The 21055-nt window shown below is 42.2% G+C and overlaps 1 protein-coding gene across 6 annotated transcripts in view; it reads left to right on the top strand.

The window, feature by feature from the left end:
- LOC139752893 (uncharacterized) overlaps window positions 1–21055 on the top strand; it is a 469040-nt gene that overhangs the window by 372989 nt on the left and 74996 nt on the right. For all 6 annotated transcript variants that reach the window (XM_071668924.1, XM_071668928.1, XM_071668923.1 and 3 more), the window contains one exon: window positions 12012–12259. In XM_071668924.1, the coding sequence (XP_071525025.1) occupies window positions 12047–12259 (213 nt within the window). In that variant the 5' untranslated portion in view covers window positions 12012–12046. The remainder of the gene's footprint in view (window positions 1–12011; window positions 12260–21055) is intronic.

The following is a 21055-nucleotide window of genomic DNA, read 5'->3' as shown; positions in this document are numbered from 1 at the left end:
TGTGCCTGAGAGAGAGAGAGATCAACAAAGGAACACAAGAGACCAGAGAGCGTTGGAGGCAGACTACAGAAGACACACGAGAAAAAAGTCCCGGGCGGATGAATGCACAGACTGAGTCCTGGGGTCACTGAAAAATGGAGGGACATGGTGAATATTTTTTCTTAATCAAGCGATAGAGAGAATATTGTTCACTGTAAGAGATAGAACAGTTCGAGAGGCGTGTGATATGTTCCATGGAACATTAAAAGAAAAAAAAAGAATTAAAGGAGAAAAATCTAAAGGTATTGAGGATCATTGCTTGTTGGTAAACAAAGATATCTAATAAACAACCATAGACATGGAGGTTGTAGGATCGGTACTGCATAACTTGCCCCCTCAAGCTAGTTGTAACTAAATTAAGAACATCAATGATAAAGCAGGAGGTACGCACCATAAACTATAGATACCCATTTATCAACCACCCCACCTGAAGGGAGGGATGAATAGCTGGGATGGCTGTGGACAGAGTACCCCACCCGGAATTCGAACCCGGGCGTGAATTCAAACTCAGCGACGCTGACCACCACACCACAGAAGCCCATTAAGAGAGGGGAAATCACACTTGTTCCAGATGGAGAAGTGGAGACAAGAGTGCACTAAACAGAGGCTAGATTCTGAATCTGTCCAGAGGGATAGATAAATAGCAAGGAGTGAGTCCAGAGGACGAGGGAAATTGGCCTTTTTATTAAGGTGAATTGGCCTTTTTATTAAGGGGAATTGGCCTTTTTTTTATTAAGGGGAATTGGCCTTTTTATTAAGGGGAATTGGCTTTTTTATTAAGGGGAATTGGCCTTTTTTATTAAGGGGAATTAGCCTTTTATAAAGGGGAATTGGCCTTTTATTGAGGGGAATTGGCCTTTTTGTTAAGGGGAATTGGCCTTTTTAAGGGGCATTGGCCTTTTTATTAAGGGGAATTGGCCTTTTTATTAACAGATTACATTGTTTCATGTGATATTGCTAGATGGTCCATTCAGACAGTACTACATAACAGAAAGAGTTATTGCGGCGAAAATAAATTGTATAATAGTCCAGATAATTCCCTCCAGATTTTCTCTTTTTTTTTTTCTAATGAACCAGAACCAGTTTGCAATAATAACAGTTAAAGAACACGGACCAGAACGGCACAGGGAGCCACAGAACAACACCCCTCCCCCACTCCACCCCTACCCCCTCACAGATAGACGTTTTGCTGATGAGGAATTGCACTGATGGGAAGAAAAGACTATTGGAAAAAAGATGTTGAATCCTTATGGAGGAAGAGAGTCTCATGGAGACGCATGGAGTTATTTCTGATCACTGAGAACACCAGTATGAGAGAGAGGACTGATACCACACCATCTTACTTTACCTCACATTTAGCTGCACAGTTATTGAGAACACCGTGTTGATGATGGTGGTCATCTAAATACAACGGGACGAGGATGGGACACAGTTAAAGGGAGGAACTCGCTACGAGTGTTTTCTAGTTGGAGAATAAGACACAAGGAACCTTGTGTGTGTCAGAGGGAATAGTGGGTTTGCATTGTATACCCAATCTGTCGCTGGAGCTCCGCCTCAGCAGTTCGTAAAGACGAAACTCTTTGCTGGCGAATATTACACTCGCTCTAAGTACGTGAATGTGTTTAGTGAACTGTTCACAGCGTGTGTGTGTGTGTGACCAGAATTTGAAAATGCTTCTCAGTTTTGGTCACCGCGCTTAGAGGAAGCACAAAGAACTATTAGACAATGTCTTGTGGCGAGCGATGAACATGGTAACACACTCGAGAGGAATGAGTTACACTGAGGTGGTTAGATGCCATGAGTTTGGCCCATGACTGAGGAGAAGAGTAAGGGATGACTTGATCACAGACTTATCAAGTCTTTTTTTTTTAAAACCCAGTTCGACGAGCGTCAACTCTCCGGAAGCCACAGCATGAGATGGAACAGCCTGAGGCCACAGCGAAAAGACGAGCTGTTAAGCAAAGGTAAATGAGTCATTTAAGAACAAGAGAATTGAGAGGATGGTTGAAGAATCAAACTGTAATTACTAACATTGTACAGAAGTTTAATTAGCTGTAGGATTGTTTTAAGATCCGTAGCGCCCCCGCCCCCCACACGAATTCAAAACTCCCTATTCTGCCCCGTACAAATGGTGGATCACACACACACACACACACACACACACACACACACGTACGTCGTGAGGCAGACGGACGTAAGCCCGCGGTAACTTGGACTCGAGTGTTCAGCCATAGTTTTCCCGCACATTAAGCCAAGAACATCTTGCCTCGGCTGCTCATGTACCTGATATAAGGCTGAAGTTTAGAACTGGGAATTCGGTGTTAAGTCCGAAGTGACAGCACTAAGAGCTCAATGTTTCTAGCATATGAGGAAATTTGGGGGGGAAATATGTGACCATAAGAGAAAAAAAAGAGTCACTTATAAAGTTGAAATCCATTAAACTCTGGTTACTTGCCGGGTTAAGTAAAGGAATGATTTTAAGGGTTGAACTTAAGCATTTTGGAACTCAGCAGAAATTGCCGTGTTTCACCTTTGTCTCCCTGTTGTTGCACACTGAGTTCTTCGTCCCTCTCAGGTCTTGCGCCACCTCTCGCACACTGAGTTCCTCGTCCCTCTCAGGTCTTGCGCCACCTCTCGCACACTGAGTTCCTCGTCCCTCTCAGGTCTTGCGCCACCTCTCTCATATCTCTCACACTGAGGTCCTCGTCCCTCTCAGGTCCTGCGCTCCATCTCGTACACTGAGTTCCTCGTCCGTCTCAGGTCTTTCGCCGCCTGTCTCACGCTGAGTTCCTCGTCCCTCTCAGGTCTTGCGCCGCCTCTCTCACACTGAGGTCCTCGTCCCTCTCAGGTCCTGCGCTACCTCTCGCACACTGAGTTCCTCGTCCCTCTCAGGTCTTGCGCCACCTCTCTCACGCTGAGTTCCTCGTCCCTCTCAGGCCTTGCGCCACCTCTCTCACACCGAGTTCCAACGCCCCTCAGGTCCTGTTCCACTCCCCTCACGCCGAGTTCCACCTCCCTCAGGGCTCTTGCCAAACTTCCAGCCATCTTGTCTTTGGTATCTTCCTGGGAGCTCCTCCTCCTCCTCCTCCTCCTCCCGCCTCCTTCTCCTTCCGCCTCGTATCTCCGCTCTGAACCCCCTCCCTCTTGGTCGTCTGTTGTCGTCCCTATCATCTCAACTCGCCTAGACCATTTCAGCTTTTATCCTGCTGTGTGGCAGACTGTTATGGCTGCTCAGGTCTGGTCCTCGTGTCTTAATTCGTCACAAGATCATCCTCACTGATCTTGAACATTCTCCTCAGCTCGCATTCTTCAGCGGGAGGCAGCTCATCTTTCTCCATCATCGGCTCTATTTTGTCATGTCGTTGTCCTTCGCGACCGAACAGGCAGCAGCTGCCTCGGGTACGTGTACGTCGCCACACTCACTTCTGTCCCTGGTCTGAAGTTCCTCCTCCAGAGGCAGGTCGTACGCTCCCTCGCCATCTGCCTCCTCCTCCTTCTTAATGTCTTCATTCTACTGGCCATCTGGGGCAACTTGGCAGCTTCACTCCCGACAGTAGGAAAATTTCTACACTAACTTCCGCTCTCGTAGTTTTGGTTATATCTTCCGGGTGGATATTCTCCTCATTTGCGCTAACTCCATTATCTCTCCCATTCCTTTCGTCCTGATGTTCATTTCCAGAGTTTCATGTCTTGTTTTGTTCCTCCTCACTTAACAGCTGACGCCTCCGTTTTCACTCACACACCCCTTTCCCTCACTCACCATTACTCTCCTCATTGTGTGGTCAGTATACATATTGAAGGGCAATGATTGACGGTAAACACACACACACACACACACACACACACACACACACACACACACAGTCGCCACCACTCGTCCTCTTCCTCACCGCCCCCATCATTCCCAGAGGTAGGCCATGCCACTCTGCCATTATCCATATGCCACCTCTTCAAACCGCGTCACATGCCCTTTTTCCTTCAGCTCACGAGATAAGTGAGCTGGTCTACCCAGCTTAGCTGTAGCTTGTCTTACTCTGAAGCCATTCCACAACCCTCTTGCTCAGTATTCTTCTACTACGCTTTATCCTGTTCTATACAGTCCTCACAAACGCCTTGATTGCCTCTGGACGTAAATTAATCCCTCTATAATTTCCAAACCCTTCACTGTTTCTTTCATCCTTATATATGGGAGTATTAGTGGCTTTCTTCCACTCCTCTGATATTCCTTCCCTCTCCCATCGTCTTCGACAATCTCAGGTCTTAGTTTACATCCACCACCATTTCTTCTTTCTCATGATTCCCGTGTCATACCCACTCCCCTTCCTCAGTTCCATGAGTTAGGCCTTCCAGACATCTCTCATTTCCAGTACTTCCACCACCAGGCAGCTTCTCTCAGATGACTTCGCAAACACTCTGGTTTTCCTCTTGGTTCCATTTGTTGATCAGTAGCGCCATCTTCACCACTGGACTTCACGAGGCGCGTTTGTTTTAGAGTTCTCGGATGCAGACATTACCCCTACTGTCTCTTCTTGCTTCTTCTTTCTCGCCTTTTCTTACCCAAATAGCATCTTAGTCCTGCCTCAGCATGGTATAAAGTCTTCGCTTAATAACACAGTAACATTGACTATGGGAATGGTCACAGATAAATACGCTTATTTATTTCATTTTATTTCATATATTTACTTGATAGATTTTCTTAAGATCCAGCAACAGCAAGGCAAGAAAATCCTCCAGTACAAAATATCCACGAAAATGAAAGGAAACGCATAAGAATGATTATTGTGTTACAGCGCGCGAGGCTCCAGCCCCGGGGGAGAGACTTGAAATCCAGAAAGAAGTGAGTCTGAAGTCTGGTCGGAATCCATGATAACCACCGTATGAGAACTACTGGAGGAGTGAAAATGATCCATCTTCTCCCCCATCTTATCATTATCTTCCCTCCTTCCATCTCATCAACTTTCCCGACACCTTATGAAATCATATTGAAATAAGCAACGAAAACCCGCATGACGCCGACCCGTAGTAACGAACATCCTAGCCGCACCCTAGCCACGAGGATAATTTCCGTGGTATAGAACTCCCGACAGTCCCGTGCAGTCAAGAGAACATACGACATCGTTGTGACTACGCTGCGTCATCCATTACAACAGTGCCTGTGTGTGTGAATATATACACACTAGCTTATTAAAGACATGGTACATGATATACAAGGTTAAGAGACAGACGTTGGGCAACGCGAGTGTTAAAAAAAAACTCTCTCTCACCCCCGTAATACACAGATGGTTATCAAGGGCACCAACGACGGACTCTAAAATTCTGCGGTCATAGAGAAGGGTTTGAAGTGGCTAGCTAGGCTGCACGAGTATTAAGCTCACTCCCCGTAGGTTGGAACAGGTGACAGCGACCACTACGACAGTGTTCTGTGCTTGTACAAGCACCATGATAGCTAGGCTGCTCCCTCCCCATATGTGGGAACAGGTGACAGCGACCACTACGACCGTGTTCTGTGCTACAGGCACCATGATAGCTAGGCGACCACTAGGACAGTGTGACGTGCTACAAGCACCACTGGTCGTAATGAAGACCATATACCATTTGGTGTTTTATGGTTAGATGGTTGACGCATGCGACTGATCATGGACACTGCTTCCGCCCAGACATAAAACAAAAAAAAAGGAGAGATTATTACTTCGAATATAAGAGTATCCAATAAGACGTCTTAATATCTGTGTGTACGAGAGGTAAATATTCTTTCTTCATGTTTGTCCAAACAAAAAGACGAGACGAAAGTAATACGATGTTATTGTTATTCATAGAAAGCTGAGATTTAATTTAAGTTAGGAAATAAAATACATCGCGCAGGATTTAGGAGAAACTGGTTGAGTCGCAAAATATCGATCAAGTGCAGAAAAATGTGTAACTTTTTCTTGCAGTGACAAAATCATAAAACAATATTTCGTCCACTAAAACAACAAAGGCACCATCAGGATGAAGTCAACAGATGCAAATTTACAATAACCCAGGAGGGAGAGAAATTATGGTCACAACGCGCAGACAGTGTGTTCTATATTTACCTGACCACTAAAAAGATGTCAGTGGAAATTACACTCTTGTTTATCTTACGACGGCGAGTTGACAATGACACATCACCAAGCTTCCCATGAATTCGCAACCCTTTGTTAAAAATGGAGGGGGACAAGAGGAGAGAAAATTTTTTTCACCATCCCTTCACCAAGGATCATTGCACGTATTCCTCCAGTGATTGTAAGATGTCTCTCATGGCTTAATCATTGCCTAAGAAACTTGCCAATATTTTTCCAGTATTGTGTATGCGACGATTGCCGAAGGAAAGAAAAAAAAAATAATGAAACAATCCCCCCGTGTTGGAAATAGCGCTCCTTGGTGAAAGATTGAAAAGCCCGCTACTAATTAGCGCCTGGACCCACCACAGCCAGCGCCTGGGGGCTCTCGTGGTGGCTGTGGCCGAAGTGTGTTCAGACTGTGGTCAGGTGAGGCAGGCCTGAGGCCGGTCGCCACAGTAATCAATTTGGGGGGAAGGTGGAGCGGCCGTGCGCAGGCGCGCGTGTCTCGTTTTCTGACGGGCCTTCCCGTTCTCGGACCATACCGTGATGGGCGACTTTATCAACTACCCTTCGTGAGTTACGGCTGTTGACAGTTATATATCGTCAGCTTTTGATCTTGGTGGTATGCGTGATGTGGTACAATTTTTCCTTGGCCGCCCATAGCAGTATTTGTTTTAGATTATTCATTCCACGGATAAATGGATAAATAATTGTGGTAATATCATATATTTCTTACCTGCGAGACTGGTCTGAGTTTGTCTTGAATAATAAACTCACTTTCATCCAGGGCCGAATTAAGGCATAGGCGAGATAGGCTATAGCCTTTGTTTTGTGCCTTCCCATGGCGCCTCTCTCTCTCTCTCTCTCTCTCTCTCTCTCTCTCTCTCTCTCTCTCTCTCTCTCTCTCTCTGTAAAGAAAAAATACTTCTTATGGAGAGTGAACACGTACCAAGAATAATGAGAAGAACCGGTGTAAACTCAGAACAAAATAAAAAATACTGGATAACTGGGGAAAATATAAGAACTAATTCGCCATAAGAAAAAAATATGTCGGGGTATGTAATCTAACGAAGTGAAATGAAAATCTTTTAAGAACCAGTGAAAATACAAAGCTAACGTAAAGAGTGGAGAAGACATTATTAGTAACGCGAACACGAAAAGGGAATTTCCATGTAGTGGAAATAACCCCCAGGGAATTCTTCAGACGATATGTTAAAGATAGAACGAAAGATAGACAATAGAATCCACCAATACCCGGATATGGTAGAGCAATTGATGACAGCATGGAAATGACCTACATAATGAATAATAAATCCTTCATTGCTGTAAATACAGTTGAAGGATCGCTCATACCTCAACCACACACAAAAAAAGTTTTGGAGTCTATTCATGAAAAATTTAACATGGCGGAAATTAAGTTATGAAACATTAGAATAGATGATGATTAACCTAAGTAGATCGATTTAAGGTATGATTACGCATGTGAATCACTGATATAGATGATGATTGACCCAAATAGATCGATTGAGCCAAGATAGCCAATGAAACACTAAAATAGATGATGATTAACGTAAGTAGACTGATTGAGACATGACTAATTAGATCGATTGAGCCAAGATAGCTTATGAAACACTAAAATAGATGTGACTAACCCACTCGATTGAGCCATGATAGCTTATGAACACTGTGATAGATGATGATTGACCCAAATAGATCGATTGAGTCATAATATGTAGCAGAAAGAGTCACATATGGAGGTCACACGGCAATTAATGTCATTCCCTTTTACAAAAAAAAAAAAATGAATGAAAAATGTGGGTTAGATTACCACTCAGCTTCACCTTATTTTTGGTAAAACTGAGACAAAAAAAAGAAAAACAACATTATGAGACAATAGTAAAATTTCAGCATCGGACAACCATCATGGCTTCCGCAACAAAATATCTTTATCATCATTATTATTATTATTATTATTATTATTATTATTATTATTATTATTAGTGGTAGTTGTAGTACCCCAGGAATTTTTTTTAAAAGTTCTTACAACCCAAGGCTGTGCTACACATCCAGTGACAGGGAAATGTATACTCCTTTGGTGTGATCAGTACCTTATACGAGGCTGTACACCCAGTGATACAACCTCGCTGGTGACTTTCCATTCGCTGACTATATATATATATATATATATATATATATATATATATATATATATATATATATATTATATATATATATTATGATGTACACCAGCTCACGCGAGATGCCCATTTGTCGACCAGCCCCCAAAGGAGGGGATTAAACAAGTAGTAGCTTGGCGGTGAGCCAACGGCCATGTCCGGTCTCGAGCTGGGACCGCAAGATTCATAGGTCGCAACATCACCCACTGCACCACTGCTGCCTCTGTGTGTGTGTGTGTGTGTGTGTGTGTGTGTGTGTGTGTGTCGGGGAAGGCTAATCTTATAATCCATGTCTGGAGCAGGATAGTATTTTTTTTTTTTTTTCCGAATTAGAATATAAGGTTTTCCAGACGTGAGCCACGCCAGTGTGTGCATAGTTGGTTTCTTATGGCTCAGGTAGAGGGTGTGTGTCTGGACACACACACACACACACACACACACGATATAAGAACCTGCATTCGTCATACTGTCTTCTGTTCTCTGTACGAAAGCGCATCTCTCCTCGCTCTCTCACCTCCCTCACCACTATCGCTCGTCACTCACTCACTCGTCTAAACCTGTGGTGTAAAATGAGATCATCCCCTTCCTGTCTACTTCGCCTCCCCTCCTCAGCATCGCTGTGCCACACCGATCCATCATCCCTTTAATGCAGATTAAAACTTCGTCATCAAGTCTCGCTAACTAGTCTCTCATTACGCACTTTCCCCCAGCTTCTGCCTCGTCTTCATATCCTCCTCCTCCTCTCGTGAACCTGAGACACAGGCTTCAAAAAAGAAAATTATTTCCTTATGTTTTTTTTTTTTTTTTAGACGTCAGGGATCAAAGATGCGAAACATGTTTTCAAGGATTTTAAAAACTATAAATTGCGAAGCGTTTTTTTTTTTTTTTAAGGCTCTGAGTCGTGAAAGCGATTATGTTAAGGTTTTTAAGTCGATTATAAATGATTTTAAGGATGTTGTCTTGAAATTAATGACCTTAAGGACTTTAAATCGCTGAAATGTTTATTTTAAAGACTTTAAGGCACGAGACAATATTTTAAGGACATAAGGATCTCGAAATTGACGACTTTAAGGACTGTAGGTCATTAATAAACTGAAGATCTGAAGGACTTTTAAGGTCGCGAAGCTGATGATTTTAACCATTGCCTGTGCAAATGAAAGTTCCTCTGAACTGGCTGAATCTTCGTCAGGTTGTGGAGTTTTTAATCAATGGTTAACTTTGATGTCTTGATTCTTTTTTTTTTTTTTTTACCAACTTAGTGTTCCATGGATTATAGACTTTGATGAATGTGACTAAATTATCGATCCTTCTCTGTTGAAGTCCAATTATTTGTTTATTCACCGGTGAAATATATATAGATAAAAATTTACCCATGATGCAATGGATGTCTATCTCTGCTTGATCCTGTTGCGAATGTTTTAGTATTTGCTATCATGAATAGATAAGGCTGGAAAAGAAATGTCTTAGTGACTTGTCAGTTTAAACTGTTTGATATTTTTATTAGCCTATTTCCATAACAGAGATCGTGTTCTTGAGAATACATTTCTTTTTTCTAACGGTGGAAACATCGATCAGCTATTTCATAAACTTGTATATAAAATTCTGAATAATAAAAAAAAAAATAAGTACAATCTGAGGTATATATATTCACTGGGTTGATAAGGTGGTAATTTATCTTAAGAGCTTCCACATCAGGGAGAGGTGACTTGTCAAGATCTCGGGGCGGTGAAAGCCCTTCAGCTTGATTTATACAACTTTTACCCCCAAATTGATTTTAGATCTGTACCTGCGTAAACTCGTTTAGAAGTTAGCTTACATCTTTTCATTTTAAAGATTGCATGGCAGCCGGCCTACCTACCTACCTACGCTCACCTGCCAGTTATCGTTAAATTTGCCTTCAGTTGCCAAGCAGGGCGTTTAGGTAGGACCAAGCGAGACGCCAGTAATCGAGTTAGACCAGACGTAGGTTTTACCACCTTCCACACTTGGCAGTACGAGAACATTCTTGTGTTATGCAGTATCCTGCGATGTTGGGATGATCTTGAAGTAATTGTCTGTTAGACTGTCTGTTGTTCTGTTGATGATATGAAAATAAATAGAATCACGCTAGAGGGAGACTCATATCCAGGTTAAATAGCATCATGTTTTCGTTACCTTTAGACATGATTTGAGTGTAATATTGTCTCGTTTCTCAGCATAGATTTTAGTGTTTTATGGAATAACTACCATTCTGTTGCTGTTATTTAATGTTTCCCTTGTCATTGTTTCTCTGTCTGTTTAGCATCTGATGAATTTATATGTCGAAAAGTTGTGGATAAAGATGGTGTTCGAAAGGCGCCTGGTTATTTTCATCCTCTTGAAGGCTTATGTGATTTGAGGATTTATATATGTTCACTATACACCCAGACCCAACCGGTTCTCCACACATCCCCATCCTATCCATTTTACAGGTCCACTACAGATCTCACTCCAGGATTTCCCTGGCCTATTTTCAAGCTCTTTCCAAGCTTGTTTTTTTCTCTCGAGGTTCGCCACACTGCAGCTGGTGTGAGAGAGGCTTCCTCTCAGCTCCCAGGTCTGGCCATCATAAAGGTACAGCACTTGTCCTACAGCGAACTGCAACCATCCTCGGTCAGACTCAGAATACTCATTGTAACTTGATTATCTTTTTCCATGCTGTTTCTCTCTTCATAACCCTACATATGGCCACAAGGTTCTTGTACATCCTTCTGTATTCTTTGATTCGCTCATCACACCCTTTCCCATGCACTTAGTGTCACTCGAACACAGGATATCGCTATCAACTCCTTCAATTTGTTTGCTGTATTCATCTCATCTTGTCCCATAGACCTACTGCAAATAAAAACTGTTTCATGGAATGGAAGATCAAGTATAACTTTGCTAGTATTGCTGTTGTCACGATTTACAAAGAGGGCCACAGCGATAACCGTGACGTACTCCTGCCCACAAAACAATGTACGGAATTGTTCCTTGGTTCTTCCTCGCTTATGGCAGCCCCTGATTCAAGCCAAGAATTAGTATTTCTTTACTTAAGGATGTAACAGTACTTTACTTTTCGGCTGTCAGCCAAATCACATTGAAAGATTCTGAATCGTGTGTTTCTCATGATCTACCGTGACGAACGTCAATATTTACCGGGAACGCCTTTTTTTTTTATTGTTGACGAGGTTCATTCAGTTACTTCCCTGTTGTTGTGCCTGTGACTGGACTCGTGCCAGCAAAAATGCATCAAGGAGACTTGGCCGGCACAGCGACAGATGTGTGTTACCAACCCTATCCATGCTAAAGTCCAGTTCATATCTTCCATACCGCACGCACTCTATGCTGAAGTCCAGTTCATATCTCCCATACCGCCCGCACTCCCATGCTGAAGTCCAGTTCAATATCTCCCATACCGCACGCACTCCCATGCTGAAGTCCAGTTCATATCTTCCATACTGCACGCACTTCATGCTGAAGTCCAGTTCATGTCTCCCATACCGCACGCACTCCCATGCTGAAGTCCAGTTCATATCTTCCATACCGCACGCACTCCCATGCTGAAGTCCAGTTCATTATCTTCCATACCGCACGCACTCCCATGCTGAAGTCCAGTTCATATCTCCCATACCGCACGCACTCCCATGCTGAAGTCCAGTTCATATCTTCCATACCGCACGCACTCCATATTTATTTCTTTCCCCATTTCCAGATAGGGGTGACCGACCTCTCCTCCAGTCAGATGGAATGATCCCTCTGCGCCACACGACGGACAGCACAGCAGTCAGCCCCTGGATCCTGGCGACCACCACACCAACGTACACTAGCTCTCCCCTCAGGCCTCAAGTCCCGGCCACCTTCCAGCCCTTCACCTTGCTCTCAACCCTCCCCACGTCTGAGGCGGTCGGAGCAACGCTGGTCAGCGGGGGGTCGACAACCAGCTCCTGCAAGCCGGGAGAGGTGAGTGGTTTGGAAGGAGGAAGGGGGCATAAAAGGTGAATGTGACTGCATGAAGTAGTAGTCAGTCCACACACGCCAACACTTACACTAGTGCGTCCAGCGATTGCTTACGACCATTGAGCAGTGGTTGTGCTGTTGGTGGAGAGCAAATACACGCTCAGGCACGCGCATGCGCACGTGCACACATAGATGAATACACACACACACACACACACACACATGCCTACATATATACGTATGTAGGTATCACCGGACTCCGCCTTCATGAAATTACGCGGAGAGTGAAAAGCCGCCTTTAGGTAGGTTACATCATCGGGAGGTTCTCACTCCAAAGTAGTCCGTCATTTCCCTGCTACTGGAAGTAGCGCAGACTTAGAGCTTCAGTTTCTGAAAAAATGAGTCATGGGGTAACTCCAAGATCATTTCAAGAAAGGGATCCCGTGGCTGTCACAAATATAAAAGATATATATTGACGAAGAACATACATGTGTCAGAAGTGGAGGGGACAAGAAGCGGGAGACCAAATTGGAGGTGGAAGGATAGAGAGAAAAAGACTTGAGCGATCGGGGCTCTTACGTCTCCAAGGATGCGCTGCACTCAGTAGCAGGGACAGGATTGATTCCCTTGAGGCGAAAAGCTCTCTGGCGAGGCCACTCTGACGTTGATACAGTCTCACCAAAGGTGACAACACTCGTAATGTAATCTCGAGCAGGCGGGATCCGGTAACACACACACACACACACACACACACACACACACACACACACACACATATATATATATATATATATATATATATATATATATATATATATATATATATATATATATATATATATATATTTGTGTGTGTATACAAACACTAAAAGACACAGTGATATTCATACACACAAAAGCTTACATAAGTAGACGCATTATATATATATATATATATATATATATATATATATATATATATATATATATATATATATATATATGTACAGAGCATCAGATTGGGGAAGAGCAGTGTGGTTTCAGAAGTGGTAGAGGATGTGTGGATCAGGTGTTTGCTTTGAAGAATGTATGTGAGAAATACTTAGAAAAGCAAATGGATTTGTATGTAGCATTTATGGATCTGGAGAAGGCATATGATAGAGTTGATAGAGATGCTCTGTGGAAGGTATTAAGAATATATGGTGTGGGAGGCAAGTTGTTAGAAGCAGTGAAAAGTTTTTATCGAGGATGTAAGGCATGTGTACGTGTAGGAAGAGAGGAAAGTGATTGGTTCTCAGTGAATGTAGGTTTGCGGCAGGGGTGTGTGATGTCTCCATGGTTGTTTAATTTGTTTATGGATGGGGTTGTTAGGGAGGTAAATGCAAGAGTTTTGGAAAGAGGGGCAAGTATGAAGTCTGTTGGGGATGAGAGAGCTTGGGAAGTGAGTCAGTTGTTGTTCGCTGATGATACAGCGCTGGTGGCGGATTCATGTGAGAAACTGCAGAAGCTGGTGACGGAGTTTGGTAAAGTGTGTGGAAGAAGAAAGTTAAGAGTAAATGTCAATAAGAGCAAGGTTATTAGGTACAGTAGGGTTGAGGGTCAAGTCAATTGGGAGGTGAGTTTGAATGGTGAGAGGCTGGAGGAAGTGAAGTGTTTTAGATATCTGGGAGTGGATCTGTCAGCGGATGGAACCATGGAAGCGGAAGTGGATCATAGGGTGGGGGAGGGGGCGAAAATTTTGGGAGCCTTGAAAAATGTGTGGAAGTCGAGAACATTATCCCGGAAAGCAAAAATGGGTATGTTTGAAGGAATAGTAGTTCCAACAATGTTGTATGGTTGCGAGGCGTGGGCTATGGATAGAGTTGTGCGTAGGAGGATGGATGTGCTGGAAATGAGATGTTTGAGGACAATGTGTGGTGTGAGGTGGTTTGATCGAGTAAGTAACGTAAGGGTAAGAGAGATGTGTGGAAATAAAAAGAGCGTGGTTGAGAGAGCAGAAGAGGGTGTTTTGAAATGGTTTGGGCACATGGAGAGAATGAGTGAGGAAAGATTGACCAAGAGGATATATGTGTCGGAGGTGGAGGGAACGAGGAGAAGAGGGAGACCAAATTGGAGGTGGAAAGATGGAGTGAAAAAGATTTTGTGTGATCGGGGCCTGAACATGCAGGAGGGTGAAAGGAGGGCAAGGAATAGAGTGAATTGGAGCGATGTGGTATACAGGGGTTGACGTGCTGTCAGTGGATTGAATCAAGGCATGTGAAGCGTCTGGGGTAAACCATGGAAAGCTGTGTAGGTATGTATATTTGCGTGTGTGGACGTGTGTATGTACATGTGTATGGGGGGGGGTTGGGTCATTTCTTTCGTCTGTTTCCTTGCGCTACCTCGCAAACGCGGGAGACAGCGACAAAGTATAAAAAAAAAAAAAAAAAAAAAAAAAAAAATATATATATATATATATATATATATATATATATATATATATATATATATATATATATATATATATACCGTGTGCAGTGCACTTGGATGTGGCATGAGAGTTACTGCATGGTGGAATGAACATTTAAGATGTTGGAGGATATGAGTGAGTCTGGAAGGAGAAATTGCATATGTCTGTAAATAGCACAGAAATAAGGGTGAAAAAAGTGTTCAATAAAGCTTAGTTGATAATAGCGTTAAGGTCATCATATTTATCAGCAAAACGAAAGCAAATGAGGATCATGGATGTGAGATGAATCAAGAGTTTCAAAGAGAATGACAAACTATTCAGGAAAGGCTTGGTTGGCATAAGTGTAAGCAGTGAAGGTACATATATATATATATATATATATATATATCTGACTAGTCTCTGAGAATGAAAGAAAACGTGAAGTTTGTGAGAGATGGAGATGGAGAGAATATTTTTAGGAACTGATTAAAGGTGAGGGGTGATGGAAGCGTGTCTGTTGGTGCAGTTAGGAATAGTGGTAGGTGGAGGGTGGGTAACAGGTACATGGAAGAGGAAGATGTTATACAAAGGAGGAAATTAAAAAAAGCAAAATAAAGTTCTTAAAGAAGGGAAGAGCTGAGGTGCTAAGAGGGAGCCGTAAAGGAGATGGTGAGGAGTGGAGGTGACCTGCTGTGGAGTGGACCTAGAAAGAATGTGTGTGTGTGTATTGGGATAATTGTTCAGTTGCCAGGTGGACCGGACTAAGGCTCTAATTGTTCCAGTGTTTAACGAACTGTGGCGTCAAGGTGATTGTGAGAATGACATGGAAACAACGTCTCGTTAGCATAGTCACCGAGGTGTTTGATAGGATATGGATTGGATGACGTGAGGAATAGTGAACGACCTAATGATGAGGAACAAGGTGGGTTGACGGAGGGACAGACGATATTAGTAGACCAGGTCATTGTACTCGGATAAACAGTGGAGAAGAAAGTCTTAGAGGGGAGGGAAATAAGAAAAGTTTTGCAGTATTTATGGATTTGCAAAAAACCACGTGATGTCTGTCTACCTGCTTGCACGCAGGTGGTACGGAATGGAGATTGTGGTGGCAGTTGATACAAATCCACTTAATGTGTAGCGTGAAGGGGAAAAAAATATGAAGCGGTCTTTATTATGTGTGTGTGTGTGTGTGTGTGTGTGTCTGTCTGTCTGTCTGTCTCTGTCTGTCTGTGTCTTTGTCACTATTTGCTTCTAATTACCTATTTGTGCACTATAAGGAGGGGAGTTCTACAATTCGTGTTTGTGTGTGTGTGTGTGTGTGTGTACCTGTGTGTGTGTGTATGTATGTGTGTGTGTATGTATGTGTGTGTGTGTGTGTGTGTGTGTGTATGTGTGTGTGTGCATTTTGTGGGCGTTTTTTTTTCTTTCTTTCAAGAAATGTAAATAGTCTTGTCCATAGCTGCATGATCTTAGTACTTACTACACAGATTTTCATTTGCGTGCATGAATATGAAATCAGCTTGGAAATTCTCTCTCTCTCTCTCTCTCTCTCTCTCTCTCTCTCTCTCTCTCTCTCTCTCTCTCTCTCTCTCTCTCACCTCAGTCTCAGAAACATTGTTAAACACTGAGAAGAAACATTCGCTCGCCGAATTAAAAAAAAAAAAAAAATATATATATATATATATATATATATATATATATATATATATATATATATATATATATATATATATATATATATCTGGATACAAACAAGAGGCTGGGGGGTGGTATTTTGTTTCGTTTTGAAAAACAAGCTTAGGCGCAGGGAAAGAAAGCATGGTAAATATCTCTCTCTCTCTCTCTCTCTCTCTCTCTCTCTCTCTCTCTCTCTCTCTCTCTCTCTCTCTCTCTCCATCAGTATTGCCGACAAAATGGAAATAAACCACGTTTAGGCATCATGTACAGACCCTCGTAAGCAAGAGGTAGTAAATGACGTAATGATATGCAAGTAAAATAAAGTCTTTGGTAAGCAATAAGGAAGTCATCATTGTACTCGACATTATATAATCCTAGCGTAAATAGTAAGCAACATATATGATATACAAGTAAAATAAAGTCTTTGGTAAGCAATAAGGAAGTTACCATTATATTCGACATTAATATAATCATAGCGTAAATGATAAGCAATAAGGAAGGTTATCATTATACGCGACATTAATATAATCCTAGCGTAAATGGTAAGCAATAAGGAAGTTACCATCATACTCGACATGAATGTAATCCTAGCGTAAATGGTAAGCAATAAGGAAAGCTATCATTATACTCGACATTAATATAATCCTAGCGTAAATAGTAAGCAATAAGGAAGGTTATTATACGCGACATTAATATAATCCTAGCGTAAATGGTAAGCAATAAGGAAAGCTATCATTATACTCGACATTAACATAATCCTAGCGTAAACTGGTGAACAGGTGATCAAGACCGAGTTAGAAGAATTAACTCCATAGATAATACATTTCCCAGATCAGATAATTAATATCTAGAGGATATAGAGATTTGATCAACTCTCGCGTAAGGCGTACGAGGCTTTGGCATATAGCTACCATACTGTTGGCATAGAAATAGATACAGGATAGAAAAAAAGTAACGTTAATAAACTCTTCATCCCATATCACAGGGGAACAAAGTTCCAGAAAATAAGACTCGAAATTAGGGATATAGTGACTGGGTAAAAACAACTCCTTGATATTAAAAAAAAAAATGGAAATGTGGAGTATTTCTGGAAACAAACCACTTGTTTTTTTGGTTTTTTTTAGTGGAAACGTATCAAGAATTATTTACAAAACGCGTTGTAAATTCAATACCTGCACCACTAGGGAAACAAAAAAAAAAGTCAAAAGAAAAAGAAATAGGAAACCAGTTGAACTTTATGAAAAAAAAACAACGAAAATCATTAAAAGTTGAAGTACAAACGGAATATAAAAAAAAAGATCGTAAGACAAAATAAGACGCAGACATGAAAAAAAAATTATTTCCATAAATGTTACATAATAACTCCAAAGGAATTTTTTAAACATGTAAGACGAAAGGAAGACGTAAAGACACAGCAGGACGGTTTATAACTGACAATGGCAAAGTAACATGATAATGACAAGAAAATGGCTTATTTTATACTCGATAAATCCTTATAGTTCATGTGACAAAACTTTTTATTCCACCTTTGAGAAATCTTCTGTACATAGAAAAACTAATATTTAATCATTATTTTTTCCTCTGAAGAATCATAAGTTTCTCCCAGACCTAATACAAGTTTTCGAAATTTCCAGATGAACTTAAGGCGAATCATGAGAATTTTTCTTTTTAGATATAAGAAAATACAATTACTGGGACAAATGATATAAACTTGAAAAGTTAAAAGATGTATTACTGACGTGGGAAAAAAAACTTTCTTGTTTTCAACATCACTTGAAGTTAACTTTTTCCAGTGTTCAGCGAATCTGTATGCAAAAGATTGTAAACACCTTTATAAACCAGTTACATGAATTGTACACCGGCCCCGGGGACCTGTTGAAAGAAATATACATTTATGGTACATAAATTCTTCTTTCTCATAATGCTGTGTAGTTCAGCGTATGGTGGGATATACATTTATGGTACATCAATTCTTCTTTCTCATAATGCTGTGTAGTTCAGCGTATGGTGGGATATACATTTATGGTACATCAATTCTTCTTTCTCATAATGCTGTGTAGTTCAGCGTGTGGTGGGATATACATTTATGGTACATCAATTCTTCTTTCTCATAATGCTGTGTAGTTCAGCGTATGGTGGGATATACATTTATGGTACATCAATTCTTCTTTCTCATAATGCTGTGTAGTTCAGCGTATGGTGGGATATACATTTATGGTACATCAATTCTTCTTTCTCATAATGCTGTGTAGTTCAGCGTGTGGTGGGATATACATTTATGGTACATCAATTCCTCTTTCTCATAATGCTGTGTAGTTCAGCGTGTGGTGGGATATACATTTATGGTACATCAATTCTTCTTTCTCATAATGCTGTGTAGTTCAGCGTGTGGTGGGATATACATTTATGGTACATCAATTCCTCTTTCTCATAATGCTGTGTAGTTCAGCGTATGGTGGGATATACATTTATGGTACATCAATTCCTCTTTCTCATAATGCTGTGTAGTTCAGCGTGTGGTGGGATATACAGTGTAGTAAGGTTTTATGAAGTTTTCTTTTTCCACCTTCGTTCTATCCTGTTAGATTCCATGCAAGACTTACTTCACAAATGCGTAGTTTTTCTTTCGCTCTTGTTTCCTGCTGTTGCCGGAGGCTGAGGCTTCATTGCTTTTCCATTCTGACCTCATCCGCTTCGAAATAACACTAGTAAGAAATCGTGAACGGGTAACTTAAGACATGATCCAATTAGACCATCTGTTAGATATCTGTCTTTCCCCTCTCTCTCTCTCTCTCTCTCTCTCTCTCTCTCTCTCTCTCTCTCTCTCTCTCTCTCTCTCTCTCTCTCTCTCTCCTTTCTTTCATGATCGTTAATTCTACCATGTTACCTCCTCTCCACTTCGCTTTTTTTACCTCCTCTCCACTCCTTTTTTCTGGTGCGATTTTGAACGACCCCCAAGGGATGGATGACCGTCTACAAGTCTCAGCTTAAGAACATGGGAATACCTCAAGGAGTAGAAAGGCCGACGGAGTACATTCGCAAGCAGAGAGAGAGAGAAAAAAAAAATGAAGGAGTCTGTATAAAGAAGCGAGGTTACCAAGGAACATCTTGAAGACCACTAGAAAGATAAAAAGAAACTCCGTGCTTAAGACGAAGCGGAAGGAGGAGGAGGGGAGAGTGGTGGACGAGAGCAAGGGGGGTCATTCATCACAAATGTCCTCAGACGGGCGGGGACAAGTAGGTCCAGTTTGTTATATATGTCCCGGGAGCGGGGCCCAGCTGAGGGGGAGGAAGCTGGGCTATGATGGACCGGGAGGGCCGGCGAACGAGAAGATTGAGGAAATTATATACAAAAGTCAAGGGAACTTTTATAAGGGAGCGGAATAACGAAAGCAGAAAAAAAAGGGGTAATCAAGAAGGTGTAGAGAATGATTAGTAACCGTATGGAGGAGAGGGGGCGTTGACCTGCTGAAGTAAGCGAGACGCTCAAGAGGAAGGTGGATATAAGCCACGACAGGAGTGTGCCGGCAACTTCGTCGGACGACGAAACTTCGTGGAAAAGCTGATGGGACAATCAGGGTCGTGCAGGGGAGGGCGGGCGGGGCAAGCCATGCTCTATGGTGATGGGAAAAGTTTTAATGGCGAGGGGATTGTAACTGACGCGACACTACTGACTGGCACACCTGGACCCTTATGGAGGAGGAGGAACATGGACACCTGAACCCACATGAAGGAGGAGGAACATGGACACCTGGACCCACATGAAGGAGGAGGAACATGGACACCTGGACCCACGTGAAGGAGGAGGAACATGGACACCTGGACCCACATGAAGGAGGAGGAACATGGACACCTGGACCCACATGAAGGAGGAGGAACATGGACACCTGAACCCACATGAAGGAGGAGGAACATGGACACCTGGACCCACATCTCTAGACTGTGACCAGGACACGTATGTGTACCAGTCTACCACTGAACATACTGAGGTCAGAGCTGCTGCTAGTAGACCATCCATACTGGATCACATCCTCTTGTTCAATAGCCTAGAGAGAGAGATAGAGAGAATAAAGATAGCATTTATGTCCCACATGGGAAAAGTTAACACACACACCGTGTTTTCGACTCTCTTGAGTATGTGGTTAGCAGAGAAGCAACAAGGACTTCACGGAGGAAACCCAACCACCTCAGTAGGATGCACAGGGTAAGAAACTCTTACAGAAGTAAAAGAATCTCCTCGGAAACATGAAGTAAGACACGACATTCCACACTTGAGAGCATGAAACTCTGTTGAAAGAGAGCTTCTGGGAAGTCTGTCCAAAGAGTTCAGAGGATCGATGGCCCTGGTAAGACGCGGAGAGACGAGAGAGAGAGAGAGAGAGAGAGAGAGAGAGAGAGAGAGAGAGAGAGAGAGAGAAGGTGGTTCAACAGTTGTCAGAGAGCCACAGAAAATACAGTAGTATTGTGGAGGTGATTACAGAGGACACAACAGCCCGCAGGCACTTGAAAGATATAAGAGAATGGTGAACGAATATGGTAGATATATAAAGAAATAGGAGCAGGGGGATTGAGAAGAAAGAAAAAATAATGTAAAAATGGCAAATGATAGTTATAAATTATTCCCAGATATTTATGAGCAGTAACGCCTCCGTTGAATAATGGATAATTAGTCATAAGCACTTGGAGGGAAGGGTTGCTGAATTAGAAAAGTAATT

Source organism: Panulirus ornatus, chromosome 13 (genome assembly GCF_036320965.1).
Source record: "Panulirus ornatus isolate Po-2019 chromosome 13, ASM3632096v1, whole genome shotgun sequence".
Classification (NCBI taxonomy): domain Eukaryota; kingdom Metazoa; phylum Arthropoda; class Malacostraca; order Decapoda; family Palinuridae; genus Panulirus; species Panulirus ornatus.
The sequence above is the reverse complement of the archived record's forward strand: the minus strand, read 5'-3'. Positions and strand labels throughout refer to the sequence as shown.